The sequence below is a fragment of the Anopheles bellator genome, chromosome 2, assembly GCF_943735745.2.
Source record: "Anopheles bellator chromosome 2, idAnoBellAS_SP24_06.2, whole genome shotgun sequence".
In the NCBI taxonomy this organism is placed as follows: Eukaryota; Metazoa; Arthropoda; class Insecta; order Diptera; family Culicidae; genus Anopheles; species Anopheles bellator.
Genome location: NC_071286.1, coordinates 7,816,507 through 7,836,874, shown reverse-complemented (window position 1 = coordinate 7,836,874; position 20,368 = coordinate 7,816,507). Strand labels below are relative to the sequence as shown.

The window sequence follows — 20,368 nt, the reverse complement described above, 5'->3', positions numbered from 1 at the left end:
AGCAAACACGTTTCGCATGCCACCGGAAGGAGAACACAACCTTGATGAAAGAAAATGGAGACTCTCTCTCTCTCTCTCCCCCGGGTTCGGTACACGCTTGCCAGTAGAGAGTAGGTCAAGGCGGCTTTCTTTCATCGAAAAAGCTTAGGACCCTAAGGACGGAACAACGTCGTTCAGCGGATTGTGTTTCCGCGCCCCGGTCACGTAACCACAGCTCATTAACAGTCCCCGAAAAAAGCAACTCGCGACTAGAACACGAACGTCGTCGCCGTGTGCGTGAGCTTGGCGTCTGGAGAATTTCCTCCAAAATACTTTTTACGCCAACGGCACGCACGAATAGGTCAAGAAGTAGGTCAATCAAATGCTAATGCGGTGCTTCTGGCCCCGTCCGCCGGTTGGTTAATTCAGGGTCAAAGCGGGTAGATTTAACTTCCTTTGTAGACGACGCAGTCACGTGGTTTTCCGATAACACGAGTCACGGCAACGTCAGCCAGCGCCACGCTCTGAGAAGAATTTGACCACGTGGTGACCTTTTCACGGTGTTTCCACCATCGTGAAACAAGTGCCAATTCTTTCTGGCAATTAATTTGTCGCAAGCACTCCAATGGGGACCTTCATTTTTCAACTAACCAAGGGCTCGGAGCCCTTGACACGAACTGTGTGGTGGTAGCTACGCGGTTCCGTTCCACTTTTCTGGACATTGAGCTATTAAGCTGGAGCGGGGGTCTAAAAAATCGCCCGACCCTTGCCGACACCGACACGTGCTCTCTCGAGGTGCCCGGATCTTTCTTAGTAGCTAGACCATCGGGTTGTTCTTAACCTTGTCGGACTGGAGAGTGATTGTTCCAAGAATTGTTTTAAGCGTACCATAAATTTGTCCCTTAGCCAGCAACAAGACCATGATTTTAACAACCTCAAATTGAGGATTATCAACAACAATAAGGCTTCACAAAAAAGCAACAAATTAACAAACAAAACATGGAGTAATTATCACAAGAAAACAGTCATATCCATCTCAAGTTGACACTCCGGCCCGCAGACGGCAGTTCGTAATAGTCATTTATCCAAACACGGAAAGGCGGCATTCACAACGTGAGCCACTATTTAAAGAGGGATAGCGTCTCAGACTGAATAAAATTCTCAAAATGATCCTCAATTTACACTGGAGAACTCCAACAAATCTCGTCCTAAGCCTCGCTGGCACGCATAGACTATCGTTAGAAATTAACAAACTAAAAGAAGGCCTAATCAATAGATGCAATAATTCTATCCACCCAACAATAAAAGACCTAATTATCTGATGTTTTTAAAGTTAACTAGTTGTAAGATGTATGTAGTTATTAGTTATTAGTTATAAGTATGATATAATGACTCAATGCCACGTGGCATAACATGTAATCTAAATAGATTTTAATCGAAATATTTTCATTTCAATCATTTTGATACTTTAAAATTATTAAATAGCTGCAATCCCATTGTGGAATATCTCTGTACTCTTATGTAATCAAACATCTCTGTATAATAAAGATCCAATTTTGAGAATTAAAAAAAAAAAAAGAGGGATAGCGTCCGTTGTGAACAGCAACTCACCCAGCTGATGCCAAGCTCAATAGCAGCAACCCTCAGGGGGACCAGTATCAACAGAACTCCTCACGACCACCGCAGAAGCGACGGTGACAAATCGATATTCGTCTCATAGCCCAGACACTGCACCGACGGTAAGTGAATTTGCATGCGGAATGCAGTCAGCAACGACGTGGGCCACAGCGACCGCCCGTGCCAGCGCTAAGCCAAGCCAATGGAAGCGGCTATCAAAGGACCTAATTAGGTGGGATTGAAAATGCGATGCGCGGCGGACATAATTTACGCGGTACACACCACTTAAGCTGATTTATGCCTTCTTGTGTTCGAGTATGACGTCCGCGCGGATGGAACACCACCCTGACACTTCCCGACACCGAATTCGCACTCCGGAGCGATACGGAACTACGGGAAGCGATGCGATCAGCACAACGACAGCGACGATCGACGCACTACAAACACACCCGTGGTGCAACACGAAAAGCAGATCACTGTCAAGGCGAGTTGCTCGAGAACAAAGTGCAATAAATTTGCTGCCACTGATTGCGGTACGATCTACTAAATCGTCCCCTTTTGATCGCAAATGGCGCGCCTGCCGGACGATCCTTGTGATTCAATTAGGGACACACTGTTACTTGTAGGAGAAATTGAATTCGGGTCGCCACTTACTTTTGACCCCGGGATCCTTTCAAACAACATCATTAATTGAAATTATTCATTAACGTTTCTTCTGAGCGTTATAAAAAAAAGCTTCTTTCAAAAGCAATACACAAGAGACACATTCGGGGCTTTTCTTTCCAATGGACAAGGTCCGTATTCCTTGACCGGGAATTGTCACTTTGTTGGAATTTGGCGCTCATTCGTCCTTACTAAGTCGAGATAAGCGCTAAAGAGTGTGTTGAAATGGAAGCTTTGCGGAAGCCATTGTGGGACCATTCTAGTTACGATACCGGTAATCTCTCGAAAACAGCGACCAATGATGTTCAAATAAATGTGTTGTGGTTAAAACTGAATCGCCGTAGGTCTTAAACAACATTTCAAACTATGCTGCCCAAGACATAATTTATTGGAACCCCTTTTTGCTCACCGTCATTACCCGAAATCGGCTTCGGCAAAATCGTCCAAAATGGCTACATACTGAACTGCCAGAAACAAGCCAACAGAAAGCATTCAAACTTGGCCTCATCACAACTGATAGTTTGGCAAATTGAGCGCGAAAAATCGAATTTAATATAGCATTAGCGGAAAATTTACAAAAATTGCATTGGTCGATGGAAAGCTGCCTTCAGCGTGGAGCACAATCATTGAAGGCCGCACCAGACTCGATTCGACTCGACCAGGTTTCTGCGAACTCCTAAAGTTGGCAGTTGGCAAACGGCAACTGTTCACGGTTCGCCATTAAAGAAAAACCGTGCACACGAACAACGCAGTGATCGACGTAAAATCGAGCCGCCCGGTCGGTGGTGTTGCGCGATGCGCAATGAACCGCGGAAACCGAGGCAGGAGCCGGCCGAGGTGGGTTATTATTGCCAGATTACCATAAAATCACACAGGCACATGGCAATCGGCGGGGTGTGTGCTGTATTGGGTTGGGAATGCAAATGATTTCACGGCATGGCATGGTGACCGGTGACCGTTAACACACCTCTCTTCCCTGCTGCTGGACAGGAACTTATAGAGGCAATCGGCAATAAAGTCGCGATTGACATTGCAGAGCCGCATCAGCAGAGTCCGCGGGGGCCTTCATTATCCGTTCCGCGGTGGAACCAGCGGAACCGGGAAGTCATGCTGCGCTGTGTGCCCCAATATGGTGTGCGCGACACAAAGCGCACTTTTGTTTTGTAATCTTGGTCTAAGAGGAGATGCAGAGGCTCTTTCTTGTCGTGCTCAAGCCCAGACAAAGACCGATAAATCCTTCTTAAAGACCACTTCCCCGATAGAGACCTTCTCGGATGTTTGAGTGTAAACGCTGAGACATCAGAGCTCCTGGATGAACTATGAAACTCGTTTCTGGGCTGTGAACACGATGACAGGGTACGATTGCGCTAATTAGGTTCTCTGGCTGCGACCAGAATGATCTGGAACACTTCGTCAACCGCCAAAAATGATCGAATAAGCGATCATGGTGACGTCCACAGCTTGTGCGCTGCAAATTGTGGCAAATTTAACGACCCCCGTTGAACGCGATTACGTGTCAAGATCAAGCTCGATCGCGGCTGTTCCATAATGCTCGCGCACGGAGACCGTCGGTGGGCTTCTTGCGGTAACAAGATTCGGTGTGCTCGACGCGCTCTGATTGACAGAGAATTACCTCCCGCCTCCCGTGGTTGGGCTGTCACCAGCGCACTTTGGCGCTCTCTTTCTAGCGCCCTATGTTAACAGTATGCTCACCCAGACACAGCACATCATGATCGTCACAGACAATCGCCGCCATAAAGGCTGCGCCGCACGATCCGCGCATTTCGCCTTTCGATATTACGGCACGCGGCATGACGGCTCCCCACGGCGGTCGTAAATGGCCGCCGCGTAACTAAAAGCTCGCTTTCTCCGCCCAACCAACCCAAGCCGCCAGCCCGTTGTCGCTGCAATCGAAAATTGCAGCCAAGGGTAGGAGGCCACACGGGCCTCCCGTGGTTGCATCAGGGGCCCGGCGAGCCAGCCAGCCAGCCTGTCAGCCAGTCAGAGTAGCGTAACGAAACTTCGTCGCCGTCGTCGTCGTTGCAATGGTCATTTCGTGGGGTGTTGCACGCGCGCAAATCGAAATCCTTCGTGTGAAGGGAACACCTCACCAATACTGGGCCGGGGACCGCTCTAGTGGCCTCCTAACCGTGGCACACTGGCCAAAGCCAGGGTGCGGCGCCGGCAAAATTGTGGGAGGCTCATGTTGTCGGCCAACTCCCCACAGGTTTAGGGGTTTTCGGACTGCAGTTTCCACTCCAACACAAAGGCGTGAACGAATTATGTCATCGAGCGCGTCGAGAGAAGGGAATCAAGATTGCGGCAAGTGCATCGGCATTTAATGCACCGCTGACTGCACCGACCACACATCTTAATCAGGGTTTCGCTGGCATCTCTTACTGAGGACCGAATACCGGGTGGGATCACCTATTTATTTTCTTTTTACGAAATTGTCACTTCAAAAATTATTTTTAATTGAAAAATCCGAAGAAAAACTATGAGTTCAGATAGATCACTAACCAAGTTGCTAGTTGCGATCATCAAAGACGTGAACGATCATACGATCTTCACTTACTGCTATGCAAATTTATCAAGGGGCACGCTGTATTTTCGCGCCCTTTGCGCCCTTCGCATCTTCGCGTTGATTAGAGACGAATTATTCATTTGACATTCAAAATAATAATGTTTGCGTCAATCGACAAAAAAAACATTGAACTGAACATTGAGATTAACATTTTTGTATTAATGGTTTTGCAGCTAGCAACATTGAACTCGACTAGAGACTAAATTACTTTATCATTTGCAATTCAATTCCGAATGCGCCGTGCAAATAATAATCTTACATCGCAAAGGGCACCCCCCAGCAGTTACAGCATCGGAACACACCTTTTCGTCCACACAAACAACTTATGGGAAACAAATATTTGGCCAACGGGTCGACAACAAAATGGGAGCAAGAAGAATATATAACCAGATCGACGTGGTTACGATCGGGACCATTCGCTCACCAAGATGCGCTCGATCAGGATCCTTACCCAATTGGTGTGCACGGCCATTTTGGTAAGTTTTGCTATTTTTTTGCACTACAATCCTTAATCCTTAACGATTGTTGATCCCCTGTCTGACTGCTTCTTCCACCATCGATCGTTCGAAACAGATTCAACCGCTGCTCGGGGTGCCAATATTTTGGTTCATTCCGTGGCGTTTTCCGTCAACGACGAGCAGTTCCTCGTCCGGTACTACCAGCAGCAGTACCGGATCCAATTCGTCCAGCGTCTCGGTCGGAATAGGCAATCGCGTCAACACGTCCACCGGCCTGGACGATTATGGTACCAACATATCGAACGTGCAGATCAATGTGAACCGCGTGCGAAGATCCGTCGATACCGTGGTGAACCTGGACGGTCGATCGGCGAACGGATCGTTCGTATCGATCGGTGAGCACACGATCCGGCTACCGGCCAACATTTCTAATCTCACCGTCAACACGTACCTGGTCAATGGGATCGACGGAGGATATTTCGTGTCCGCCGATAGTGAAACGTTCAGTGGAAACTCTAGCGCCATCACCAGTCCGTTGCTCACTGCCATTAGGAGCTTTAAAAACTTTCTGCAGACTCTGTTTAACCCCAACAGTGGGTAGTTAGGCAAGGTAGGGAATTAGGAATCGGGAAAGAAGGCGATGCATTCGACCTACTTTCGGTGTGTTTTTGTTGAGTTCTAAAAAATATAAATATCCTTCCTTAGTCCCTCGAGAATGGGTGCGCCAACACTGCGCATCACCGACCGATGCGCCTCTATTTTTAGACTGGCACGCCGTGTATTTGTGTTTTGCACTTTTCTTCACTCGCAAGGCGGAAGCAAATCGTGGCCACGTTTTCCGACCAGAAAGTGGTGGAAAACAGAGAGATGAGTTTGCGAGCAGCATGATGCGACATTGATATGGTTCTATGGCTTGGCCATTGGAGCTTCACAAATCAACATAAGCGTGTAAGTTACTCGGTGTTAAGGATTCATCAACAATTTTTCTAAGCCTTAATATACAATAAATTATTTCCATTTGCCATTGGCTAACTGGAACAGCTCGTGATGGCGGAAATAGGTGCAGCACCATCAATCAAGAGCATCTGCGGATGATGCGACCAACGAACGCGAGTGCATCGCCGCTATGCCTCGGTCTCCGGGGTTTATGCTGCAGTGAGTTAAGTGAGTCCAATTAAATTCCGTCGTCTCGTGCTTGCTTTGCGGGAAAATTGGTTCCTTAGAATAGATTGTCAACCAAGCACTGTGGCCATTCCCTCGTCTCGTGTTCATGAAGTGTCTCCACGGGGCGTTCCCTGCTCTGCTGTTTGCTCTCCATAAGCCCGACCGACGACGACGATCTTGGAGTAAACGATGGAAAAGCCGGTTTGGTCCGTAATTTGCCTTCAATTACACACTCTCTTCGGGCTGCGGGCCCGAAGTTGAGCAATAGAACCCGTCAGACCGGCAACGGAAGAGACACGCGCCAGTCATCGCTGGAGCGTCAATTGACTTAACACAGCATCGATTAAACGAAATTGATGGAAGCGATGACCATACGACAGCCTGGAGAAGCGTGTGACTAATAACGACCGGATTTTATTTTGGTTCCGAATCGCTTAAGAGACGGTTTTGGCCAACAAGAAGCATTGGCTGAAGGTTACGACGATGCTCTTGACACTTGGGCGGCCCCCCCATTGGTCCTTGAGGGAGTTCAATCGCCTGTGACGCCGTCTTGTTCTGCCGATTTTCACACATATTTCGAGTGCATCGAGTGTGGGTGGCTTGAAGGTGTCACCCGGTAGCAAGACGTTTGGTTCCGCCCGGCAGAAGACAAATGCTGACGGTGCAAAACCACAAAAATCCCAAAATGGAGATGACATTTTTTTCGGGGCGTCATCCCCCTTTTCCAGCCGTTGGTTGATGAGTAATTGAATGAAGTAAATAAAGAAACACCTCCACACGGCCTTAATTAATGCCGAAAAACAGTCACCAGACAGACTAACCTGGTAAAATTATTTGCACAGTGTTTAAGGAGGATTATGCGCTGTACCGAGAGAGCGAGATTGCTCACACCGTCATCACTTAAATCACCATTAACGGCAAACACGTGGCCACCCGCGTTTGGCCACCGGAACAGAGTCATAAGAAGCGAAGTTTAGCAACATCCCGCACCGCAGCCAAACGGCTTGCAGCTGTACACTGCGTTGGGTTGCTCGCGGAAAAACAAACAAATTAGTGAGGGGATGACTGCAAACACTATCCTGAAAAGCGTGGTCAGTAGTAGATGCGTGGTTCTTTTGGCGTCAAAATATGGTCCTATGGCTGGCGAGCCACCCGACCCGAAGATACCAAAACTAAATTAGTGATCGTTAAAAATAATTGAAACCATATTACGCTTAAGTGTGCCATCTACTTGTGACCCGTAAAATTCAGCGCATTTTAAGCAGCTGAGTCATATGAAAATGCATCGCAATTCACGAGACGACGGAGCACGCAAAAGACGCTCCCGTTAGTCACCCAAGTTCAAGACAATGCACAGCGACGACAAGTGACGTTGCTGGGGAAGGCACACCAGATGCATTTCCCGTTGACAGATGCACTATGCGTATGGCGCTGGGTACAAAGAAAAACAACGAATAGCTAGCTCACAAATAAGAAAAGGGAAAGCGTCCACCTTTTCGCTTTCTTCAAATACCTTCTGGTGTGCACAGCAAATAATGGTACAGCGCAGTCCAGCATCGAGGTATCGATCGTCTTACCTGCAAAAGAAGACAGTAGAAAATGAAAATTTATTGAACATTTCAAGTTTTCGAGCTCATTAGATGTTCTACATTTTTCTATATTTTCTATTTTAACTCAATCGAACGAAGCCTCGAGCACAACGGGGAGTCATCTGAAACACACTCCACGTAGCAGCGGACCCAACTGTGACCGGAAACTAATTTCTAACTTAGTAATTACAACGAAATGATCAGCACAGCATAAACGAGACAAAAGAAAAATCCAACTTTGCCCTCCAAGTCTCGATTTTCGATGCACGGAACAAAAGTTTGCCGTGGCGTCCACATATCGCCCCGACGTCGGATAGCCGGCGTACGGGAGCTCTCGGCGAGGAAAACTAATTACTCCACAATTTGCGCAACTTGCGCGTTTAACACAACGGTACTTCCAAGACGGCCAATGGACATGGCCGTCGGATGTGTGTGTTTGGTGGCGACCAAGGCAGATTACGCCATCGGAATAATGCCACTACGCTAACCACACAACAGGGAGAGCGGTCGCTGTTTTACATTTCACAGACGACACACCAACCAATTGGCGACCAACGGCGGTTGCGGCAACGGCAGCAGCAGCTAGAGCATTATTAGGCCATCTACTAGGCCTAATAATGCTCTAGCAGCAACCAGCAACTCCAGATGCCACGGTGAAGGTGAACAGAAACCACACGCGACTGGCACCACGGTGAACATTAGGCAATTGCAAGGCGCAAATACGGTGTCTTCGGAACGTCGCAGACTACGCAGGGGTCACCGCTTGTTGCCACTAACTCCCTTGTCCCTTCCCCGCGTGATATCAGTAAGTGCAAAAACTTGTGTCACACCGTTGAGGTTGTCGGGAGGAAATTGAAATTTCTTACATCCGAGCGACTACGTGTTTCTGTTTGGCTTCTTTTCAATCGTTCACCATCGTATCATCGTGGCCAGGCCACCGGGTTTGCTGAAGTAGTTCTCTCTGTCACGTGTTCAGTCGAGTGTTTATCACGCCGTCGGAACGGCCGGAAGTGGTGTTCCCGCGCACGGGCACTCTCTCGCATCGCGTCTGTTCCATCACTTCCGGTGTTACGGATCGGCGGTTAACGGGTTTCGTCGGGACGTACAGCTGCTATTTACATCCGACGGAGGAACATCCCGTTCGGCTCGCCTTCTGTAGTGGGTCGATTGATATTCAAAACCATTTTTGATGGCAATCGCGCGCATCGTTGGATGAAAAATAATTCGCGATGATCAATTTTAATAATTTAAAATGAAACTCCGCATCTTGCCGAAGGAGACCAATACATATTCGCGTTCGCCTTTCAAAAGTGAAACGTTCACCGCAATGTCAATTTATGAAATGGTTTCCACGCGGAACAAAATCGAACCGGCGCATTTTGGCCACCCATAACAAAGCGCTCCTTCACCGGGGAGGGCGCTGGAACCAATCTCGTCTTCTTAACCCCACCGTGGAACTGCTTGCCAAAAGAGCCACGAAGAAGAGGGGGCTGGCAAACGCCGCCACTGACCTCCTTCAGGTTTATGCAATCCGACCGAGCGCGAAATAGGGGAGAAAAGACCCCCGCCGGAGCCAACCGAGGACTAATGAGAGTTGGATGCAATTTCCGTCGCAAAACCGCGAGTGTTGCAGAGCAAATGCAGCGCGCACTAATAAAGCTTAAGAGTGCGGAACGGACGCCGATTAACCTCCGATTGGAGTGTCCGCCGCCCGTTGTTTGCCTTTCTAAACGCCGAAGCCAATGCGGTCCAACAGCCGATTAATTTGACACCCCCAAAACACCGTCGCCCGATGCCGGGCCTGGACAAAGTGCAATTCTCCAGTAGGATTTCCCAACTCACATCCACATTATTGGCATCGTTCAGTGCCCAGGAGTTTACCAGGTCAGCCGATCCGGGAGCCGGCGCCGTTCGGGGCCGGAAAATGCCATCCTTTCCCCGAGGGTCCCGAGGAGTTTCCACCAAACAATGTTGCTCGCCGCCAGAGGGATCGAATGAGAAAGTATCGAGTACCGAGCAAGAACCGAGCGCCCACGTTTTCCCCATTTTCAATCAATTCACACAGCTGTCAAAAGGGGAGGGCGCGGGTGGTTCACAAATCAGGTCGCTCGAGTTCGGGTTGCCATCATGCTGCCGTGGCATCGGAGCCCTGCGCACCCCATCATCGGCAGCCACGGGCTTTGTATTTCGTTTGGCATTCAACGAAAAACGACACAACATCAAACAGGAAAATCTACTTTCGATTAGCACGAGAGCCGGGGCTCGGTGATTCTCGCTGACCCAAAAACGATGTTTGCCACTGTTTCGCAACAATCGATTGTTGGACAACGCTCCCCGCAAAAAAGGACGATTGGCACGAGCATAGAACAACCTCACCGCAAGCTCTCGGGTGGCGCGAGAATCCGGATAAGAATTCTACATTCTGGCAGCTTCCTCGTTGAACCATTACGTCACCCTGGTCTGTGTGTGTGCGAGTGTGTTGGCAAGCACCGAACCGAAACGGGACACTCGCGTCCTTGTTGCCCGCAACATGTTTTGCTGTAAACATCCTCAACTTGAGAGAGACAACTTCATCACCTCGCGGTGCTCACAATCAGCTGCTGCCGCCGGTGTATTCGGGAGTGTTGCGATTCTCTCAGTATGCACCTCACACAGGCGCATGATGCAGCAGTTTAGCTTTAAATATAGTGACCGTAAACAAACTGTTCACGTGGGGCTATAATTGCCCACCTTGCCAGCCAGCCAGCGAGAGTGGATTGAAGCTGCACTCAAGAGCTGGCAAGATCTGCTTTTGCGATCTGGTTACGATGGGCAGACCCGACCCGACCCGACTTGGGTAGATTCAGTCTTTCTGGCTCCCAGGAAATCATTTGCGAAGCGACGAGCACGATAGTAGATGGATTCGAGTGGCAATTGCATCAGCTACATAGTAGCATCCGCGACTTGGCGGTCCTGAAACGCAATAGGTCCCAAAATAAAAATGGATGCACACAGGAACCAACCGTTCACCGATAGCAGAGTGCCGTTTATCAAGTTGAAGATGTAAAGTGTACTGCAAGCAAAGCTGTCTGGCAACGAGACTCTTGACTTTAATAAGAAACCGCTAAGACGTTCACCACGGTCAAGACATTGTTGGGCCCGACGATTACCCGATCGCCTCGGGGGCTTTCTTGTACACTTTTGCGTACTCTGGGGGTCTCTTTTGACATATTGGTGTTGATTGAATATTTATCGCCGTCGGTCGTCTCGAACCTGACCACCAGTACGAACGCTTGATAGTAGAATCGATCTTAAAATTGGTTCACCTTCGATTGAAGGAGCCTCCTGTAGCTTGAAGCAGTTGAAAGTTAATATGTTGCGTTAAACGGGAGTTATTTTTTTTAACTTCTAAGTCCTCGCTAATAATTTTTGTAAACTTCACACTCTGGAAACGATGAAGATAAATCGTTCTCCTTACTCCAGTCCTCAAATGCATCCAAAAGTTTCAGCCGTAAAGTTACATAAACAAATTGCGATCGACCGAGGCGTAAAGTGACTTCGGGCCGTGCTGTAATTGCCGTGCCGTGCTCCGTCTCCGATGGGTCACCATTAAAGCCGGCGGTGGTGGGTACCGTTACAAATATTCATTCCACGATCAGTCTCTCCACGCGTCTCTAGACTCCGACGAGACGACGCGAAGGTCACGAAAAGGAAGCCCCGCGCCGCTCGTGACGATCCCGTTCGAATGCTGCTGGAGCGCGATTGATGTGTATGTTTTCTCTACACAATCCGTTGGCGGACTCACGAAACCTTAGACCTAGAGTAGCGCTAAGTAGACGGAGTGTAGCAAAGCGCCTGCGAGGGAATCACCTCGATCACCTTAGTGAACGGTGGTGGTGGGGTCTGGGGTCCAGTGCGAGTGCGTAAAGTGCAGAGTCGGCTGTCGGCGCAGCTGGAACGGAATTATTGATGCAGCTTAGGCCACCGTCAAGGTGAATCCGTTCGACCGTTACATTCTAGAGTGTGGCCGGCCAGGCCAGCCAGTAGTTCCTGCATCTCAATAAATTACCCGCTACGGGCCGGTTGGTAAATGTAAGCAGGTTTGGTTTAAAAAAATAGCAAAAAAAAGAAAATAAGTCTACAATCTATCATGTTGCAATTATAAATTAATATACAACTTTACGACACATCAATAAATAAATATCGAATGAATATTTTGAAAGCAAATAAACCTGTCCACCAGGTGGCTTTTTGCAGCTGTCTTCATTCGTGTTCATTTTCACACAAGCTGCCACAGCTTAATGGCCCTGCCTACAACTGCCGGTGCTGCAGCTGCACAAGAAGCGATTAAAAATTCGCCAAAAATTCCACGCGAATGTGACAGGCGAATAAGCTGCTGACTGGCTGATCTGCTTGATCTTCGGCGTTCATGCCTCGCTTCGGAAGATAAAAGTGATGCATAATTCACCATCTCGACTGGCGCACAGCACACACGCCATAATTAAGCAGCGGTGGGAAATCTGAATCTGAACCGGAATCGAATCGTGTGCACTCTTCAAATTTTCATCCGAGGAAAAAACAAACGCAGGGGGAGCGAGGTTAGCGAAAATTGATAAGACCGACGCACCTAAAAAGTGAAAGGACGGTCTGATGCTGCTCGATTTCACTGCCATTACGGATGAATAATGTAAATACTGAACCGCATTAAAGTGGCGCGGCTGCTACCGCTGGGTGCGGCTCGAACGTAATTAACCTTCCCGCCAAAATTTGCGACGCAACGGAAGCGGAAACAACACCCGACACAATAATGGCGATAAAAGCGCTTTCGTGGTGTGATTACGCGTCGGTGGCGGCCCTCATCGCGGGTGAAGATAAGGTGGCGAAAGTGGCGGCTTCCCGTATTGGTGTGCGAGTTCACCACGCGTGTGGTGAGAGTTTCCTTGCAACACGTGACCACGTGAGGGGTTGGAAAGGACCCACAAGGGGACCTTGGCCCGCATTTCCCGTTCAGGGTTTTTTTTTCGATTGTTTTCCATTTCTCCAGGGGTCTCCTGGCAAGCGAGCTCTGAGCCGTCTTAAGATGCAAATTAACTGACCTTTCCAACCGAAAGGAACCCGCTCGGAGATGCTGGTGGACCGGCCAAACCGGCAAACACGCTACGTCGTGCGTGTCCGATCGAAGGGGACCCCACTTCTTGCGAGAGCTCTTTCGAAGCTTCGCTCGCTTCGATAAAAGCTTCTCTCTCTCTCCCTGCCGGTTGAAGGTCGTCTCTTGGAGGTGTCGGCGGCGATGGCTTACGAAATAACGAACACTTTGGAGAGGAAAATAAAACGACCGGACCGGACCGGACGGACAACCCCACCAACACCAACGACCACGTGGGATGGGCTCGGCTTTATGGCACCTTTTTTCGACACTAATTTATGTAGCAACACCACCAACAACTAGAAACGAGCCCCGTCACCCCTCGACGATTGAGTTCAATGTCACCGGAGGCCGTTCGCGTGGCGCTGGGCGGTTCAGGCACTAGGTGTATCAGGACATCGAGCCACTTGAACTGTACCCCCCGAACCCCAGCTGAGGAGGCCTCTTTTTACTCTCCCTTTTGAAGGATTCTGAAGGAGGATTTCACTCGCTCGTCGTACAAACACGGAACTCGATTGCACGGCACCAATCTGCCCGGTGTTGGTCGGTGTTATTTATAGACAGTAAATAACGGGGTGTTGCTATAATGTTACCACACAGCGGGGCCGGTCAGCCGCCGGTAGTCACGTCAAACGCTAAGCGGATCGGAGGGTTGTTGTTTTTCGAGCCCACCTTTCGCTGAACTGCAACACACAACCCGGAGTGCCTGTAATGCCTCGTGCAGTTGGTCGATTTTGACACCACCGGACACGGATCGGATTGGATTAGAGAAGAAGGGATCGCTTTGCTGAGGGTTCATACACATTACGTGATGCTAAGCTTATCGAAAGAACATCAATGATTATTGGAATTGATAGTGCGAGGACACTTCCCTTTCACCTGTCTTTAGAGTTTCGTCAGAGGACTGGCTGCGTTGGCCTTATGTATAGGATTTCGCAAACGGGAACCGAAGAACCTTCAACAGACACCCCTGGCCATCGGAGCGTTACAACCTGAGCGTCTCTTCCCGGAAGATGGATCGATTTCTGGTCCTGCCCATCTCATGATTGACGCCCGCTCCCAAGAAACGTTCGATGAACCATAAAATGCCACGTCGCTAGGTGCAACGTGCAACGAACGTTTTCTTCGATGTGCAATATAATGACCGTTCTCGGTGGCCATTTTATATACGGAATATAAAAAGAACATTCGAACGGACTGTCAATTTCCAGGAAATGAAACCCCCCGGGGGGGGGTTCGGTCGAGTCACTCGAAAGGATGAAAAGATCTCCCCAACGATGGACGATGGACCGAAAACGTTAATCTAAACAGACTCTCGGTTTAATGGAGACCCCAGCATAAACAGTGGCGTTTGGCGGAAAGAACCAGAACAACACATCAACACCAGCCAGCCAGCCTGCCAGCCAGCTAGCCAGTCGTGTGAGACTACCCACTAGCTCCACGCGTGTACGCCATGGGCCATCGAATTCAGGTCACTTCCGGCGTGTGCGTTGTTTCTGTGTGGGTCGCCCTCATAATCATCTGTTTCCCTCGTTTCCCTACCACAACATCGCAAACGAGCCGAGAGTCATTAGCCTATTGTTTCAGTGACGAGGAGAAAAGCGCCAGGGGACAGATTTCCCACACGCAGCCTGAAACTGGACAACAGCATGCGCTAAGCTATGAAAAGAGGATGGAAAGGCTACAAGTCGGTGGCCGTGTTTGACAACTTGTTGTGGTGATAAAGCTTCTTAGCTAGTCTCTTTTTTACAAATTAATTGGAATAAAGGAGCATTTCAATAAAGTTCGAATTCTGCGCCGGGCTTCAATAGCGTTGCTGCAAACGTTAAGGCCACAACAATCTATGCAACAGTCGCAACGGGCCAGTTGCAACCGATGTAGGCCACAATCTATGCTCGCCAGACCGTCTGACGACGACGACGACGCGATTTACGTTCCGAACCGACAGCTTTATGCTCTGGCTCTCAGTGACTCATTGTATGCATTCGCGTACAACTCGGCCGTTAGGGTCCTTATGGCCTATCGATTGGTTCTGGTACGAGCGCACTGGTGCACATTGAGTCACCAGAAGTTCATTGCGCTTTTTAGTCCGCTTAAATGGGCACTGATGATTGGGGCACTAACTACAGCCCATTTCGAAGTGACCATGGGAAAGTATAAATATGTTAAATTTTGGCTCAACTAAAAAGCAACAAACTAACCAACACTGTCAACGCTGATTGTATAAAATAAACATAAACCAGAAGCAACCGGCAAGCCCCTAATTGCCCCCTTTTGGTCTATCGGATTTATCGGCACAAAGATCAACTACGCAGAAGACGCTGTCGCCGGTGGGATGGCCGTCTAACCGGGTTGCTCACCACTTAGTGGTTGGGACTTAGGTAACGAAGAAACCGACTGAAAAATCTTCCTACCGTGACCCACCGTTACTTGGCTTGGAGAGGCTAAAATGCGCGAGAAATGAAATAAGCCGTCTTACCACCCGGTGGGCTCCGGTTATGCCACCGTCGATGCAAAAAAATCACCCGGCCACGCGGGGCCAGCAGCCCGTCCTAGCTATCCTCTCTCTTCTATCCGTCTCGGTAGTTCCCAGCTCCGAAAAGCGCCGATAGAAAAATGGTGTCACGAGTGGTGAGTGTTAATCAAAACGGGCTTATCCGATTTTGATTACAAAATTTGTGCAACTCCCTGCCGAACCCGGCCACCACTTCCGGAACACGCTTCTCCCGCTGCACTATCGATCGGAGTGATGGATTGAGATCCGAACGCTAAATCTTCGACTTTTACAAGTTTATCTAACATTCGCTCGGCGGGTTTATGGCGGGTGCGTTACTTCATCTCTGGCCGGGTGGTGGCCACCGGTCGGCTGGCTGTGTGGGTGCCGCTACCGTAATGCTGTAGGCCGAGTAGCCGAGCCGTCAGACTATTGGTTTATGGCCACCGGCTCGGCCCGGCACGCAAATTACGCAACGCCGGGTCCGAAGGAAAGTCGACAAACTCTCCGTGGCCCCACTCACTGTGTTGTGGGATTCAGAGGCGAAAGGGCCGAAAGGCCTAAAGACTCTTTAAACATTCAAACAAACAACTGTGTTGTGGGGTGCTGTGGCCTGTCACTTGGCGACGGAAATCCTTCTCATCTTCCGGTAACAAGTCGCTACGCGAACGTCAAGCACATTCGCCCCAATCCGGACGCGGCTTACGGCTCGCTTCGCTTCCATGTCGTAAGAATCGGTTTCTAAAACGACGAACACGCGTTCCAGCGAGTAGAACAACGACACAGCGTGAGGCAACTTTATGTGAGCCGCAACTTGTAACAAGTGGTGCACGAAACCTCCTTTGAAATGCGGGACACGCTAATGACTCACGCCGCGCGTCATTATGTTGACCGTCCATGGCTCTCGGTGCTGGACGGTGTTTCGTACGGCAAAACGCCACAAATGGATTTTGGGCCACAAATTTACCTTCCAACCTATGATTCGGCCCTCGGTTGAAGTATGAACGCCTGCCGACCACACGCCAGGCAGCTTTATGGTTTTGGACGCTTTCAGTGCGAAGACGGTTGACCCACCAAAACGATGACCTGCGTGTCTCTCTCTCTCTCTCACTAATAGCAATCCTTCAACCATCTGTTTTGCACATTCTACCCACCAACCCACGACCGGTTTGGGGTCAAGAATGGCTGCCACCTACGGCACGGTACCACCACCACCGAAGAACCTAAGGGCGCCGAGAGTGAACGCGGAAATTACGTTCCACGGCGATTCGTCACGACTGTCTCAACGAATGGAGCTCGAGCTTTGCGGACGCTGGACGGGCAGCAACCTACCCGAACGGGGCGGGATAGAGATATAAACATAGCCTTGGGTTCACAGTTTGCAGCCCCCAGGAGCTGGGGAGATGTGCGAAAAAGAAAAACACCACAACGCGATCGACCGATCGCGCCAACCGCAACCGATCACGACCGCGCGGCTCCAAGTCGGTGGTGCTGCATATAACACACGGCCATCGCCGGACCAGACCAGTCCAGGTCAGGTCTGGCAAGGGATTCGTCTTCCCGGATTGTTGCTCTTTCTTGGTTTGCGCCTTGTGTGCTCCGCCAACCGCGGGCCACGGGAGAAAATGAGACGCGAGTTCAAGGAAGATCGTTGAACTGCGCACAGACATCCGGAGGAGCCCGGACACGAAAGCGGACATGAGCGCGCGCGCGGCCGGCTTTATTTATGTACGCATGCTCCGCATGCAGTTATGCTACTATAAATATGCTCCGCTTGAAGCGGAGCGAATCTTATTGAAAACCGAACGAAATGCTTGTGGTTATTATTCAGCTTTATGACTCCCTACTTTGGTCTACTGGTACTGGTTAGCGCCATCTTTATATGTAAAATGATTTACTAATAATAATAAAATTTGTTAAGACATTTTCTTTTCACGATAAATGGAACCAAACGCCCAGTGAGTTCCAAGATCAGAACAATTCGGAAAAAATCCGAAACCATTGGATGGTGACCAGAGCATGACCAAAGTTTTGCTTGATTCACCATTACACGATCAGTAGAGCAACAAACACCGGCCGCTTGGTTGTATGCTCCATTCGGCCCAACACTGGCTGGCTTTCGGTCCCTTCAATTTTCCGATGATTTCAAGCTAATAGAAATTCATGCCCCACATTTGGGCCAATTTCTTTTAAATTAATTAAACCCGAGTTTCATCAGCCAAAGTGGCGACCTCAACTCAACCTGGCTTCACATAACCCCGCGTTTGCTAAAACATTAATTTTACAAATGGCATCATAGGAAACGGCAAATTGGCACGGATTTGCCGGCATCATTTGATCAAAAAAGTTTAGCATTCCCCTTCCGGGACAACAACACCGGCCCCAAGCAACATCCTTAACGAAAAAATACACATTCCCGTTCTAAATTAAGACCAGTTCGCATTAGGCACAACAAGCCGAGTGCAAGGGATATCACCCAACCGGCCTCTGCATGATGACGTCGCAGGGTTTTCCTATGTTCTCGTTGGCTTTTCAGCAAGCACCGGCGGACCTTTGGATGTAGGCCAGCAGCATACGCCGACAGAAACAAGCAGACACACCGGGTAGCGGCGTTATTCGGACGTTGTTCCATTGCGCAATGGGGAGTTCTGGTTGATGTTTGAAAAGTGTGGCCAATTTCGTTCAGCACACGATGGATGCTCCCCTCGAAGGGGTTAGCAGAACTCAGTTAGCATATCGCTAAGTGGGATAATAAAAATCGGAGTGACCGTTTCGCAGCGCTTCGGGATTCATCGTAGCTCCATCGTACGCACAGACGTCAACACAGCTGATTTGAGGGACCCGAGCCGCGGGACGCTATCGCCAGAAATACGATCCCGCACAGAGAATGAGCGTAACCGAAAGACGATCATGCAACACTCCGCATCATGCGTAATGAGCTGCAGATGGGCCGGCCGGCCTCTGGGGTACATTTTTAGTGGTTTAATTTTAGGATCCTCTTCCCGTTACGTGTTGCCTCTCCGTCTTCCCATCTTTGTCTCCTGGTAGTGTCCCCCGACCCGACGTGCGCAAGGGGACACATCAATAGGGCACATAAAACAAGCCGCCACATAGACCACCGGTGGTTCACGGGAATCACGGCTAGATCATGCTCCACGCGCGCGGCACAGCGGATGTTGTTGGGTAATTCTTGCGCAATTCGTGATGCGTTGCTAGCTGTCCGAGTCACGCACGTACGGCTGTCATCTGGCCAGCCGGCCTTTTTGAAACATTTTCTTGCAGCATTCTCTCCTGGTGGGGAGCGCGTTTTATTGAGTTTCCTTTCGCTTCTTCACCTTGATTGGCACACGATCGTCGTCACGTTGGTGGTGCTTTGAAGTCGGTTACATTATTCGGCGTGAGTTTGATTGTCGTAGGTTTGCTTTCTAATATCGATATTGGCGTTGCCACAACGCACACATTTCGGCAATGGCATAAGCATTAGTTACCCTTCTGGGGGTCATCAACGGGGTTCGATCTCACTGAACAGGACACTTACCTGCAAAGAGAGAAAAAGAATGGTTTAATATATTTTTAATCAGCAAAAAGTTGCAACAATTGACAGTTCTTCGTGTTCCCATTTAAGTAGAGTAAGTCTGGCTAGTATGTGACTGTTATGATGTGGACCAGAACACACGGGATCCCCAAGCACACCTGCTGCCCATTCGAAGAACCGGACCGTGCCGCCCAAAGAAAAATGTTTATTTTTACCATCATTCGCGCGGTTCACCGCACCAACTTTAAACCACATTCGTTCGCGGTATGTGTGCGTTCCGTTGTATTTTTCCGACCCATCTTTCGCCGAATCCGAGAAGCAAAATCACGATGATGCTGTAGGGGTGGGTGGCAACCCCAACAAACATTACAATTTATGACCACCACCGCCGTCGCAATCAGTCGCGCAAACTTTGAAGGATTTTTTCTCTCAAAGTTTTCCGCCTTTTTCGTCGAAACGTTCAAACGTGCTCGATGCGGATCGCGGTCCCTATGCTAACGGGTGATTAACGGGGAAATTTTCGGCATACCCAAAACGGTTACGCCGACGACGACGACGACGACGACGGTGGACCGGTTTGACTGGCTAAGGTTAAGGTTAGCGCGGTCGGGCGGACACAAAGAACGGTCGAAGAAGACACTTATGTCGGATGTTTTGAGACGGACGCGGTTGATGTTGTGCGTTGTGAGTGGTGTGCCCTTGAAACGCGGCCCATGTTTTCCCTCTGCGACACGGAGAGGTGAACGTACTTGTCGTTTCCCAGTTCGGACACAACCGCCGAACCGCGTTTCCCACGCTCCACCCGGATGAGGTAATCCAGTCGACGAGTCTCGACTAAATTTGTTATCAGTTCGAGAGCAATAGTTTCGAGCTTTTACGACGAAATGGTTAATGTTGTCGGATTCGGCGAACAAGATCATCGTGGCCCGAACTATTTGAGATAAAAACAAACCCAAACTTTGGTGCCCGGAATTTTATGGCGGCCTATCACCGAGCGTGCCAAACAAACGGGTCCACAGTAACGGTGTTTGGGGAGGCCATTAGCATAGGCCAGCCGCAGGATCATTCATCAGCGCACCCACAGCCGAACCGAACAAGTTAATGGGGCACCGCGAATTAGTTTATGTTGTCGTGGCCACGGCGCTAGGATTATGCTAATC

At 49.5% G+C, this 20,368-nt stretch overlaps 2 protein-coding genes across 2 annotated transcripts in view; one reads left to right on the top strand and one right to left on the bottom strand.

Annotated features, from left to right (window-relative positions):
• Positions 1–20,368, bottom strand: part of LOC131208252 (protein fem-1 homolog CG6966) — a 41,556-nt gene that overhangs the window by 14,456 nt on the left and 6,732 nt on the right. The window lies entirely within an intron of this gene.
• On the top strand, positions 5,264–6,078 carry LOC131208258 (uncharacterized). The gene is made up of 2 exons (XM_058200915.1): positions 5,264–5,319; positions 5,417–6,078. Exons 1-2 carry the CDS (start codon positions 5,272–5,274, stop codon positions 5,900–5,902), a joined length of 534 nt encoding a protein of 177 aa, XP_058056898.1. The 5' UTR covers positions 5,264–5,271; the 3' UTR covers positions 5,903–6,078.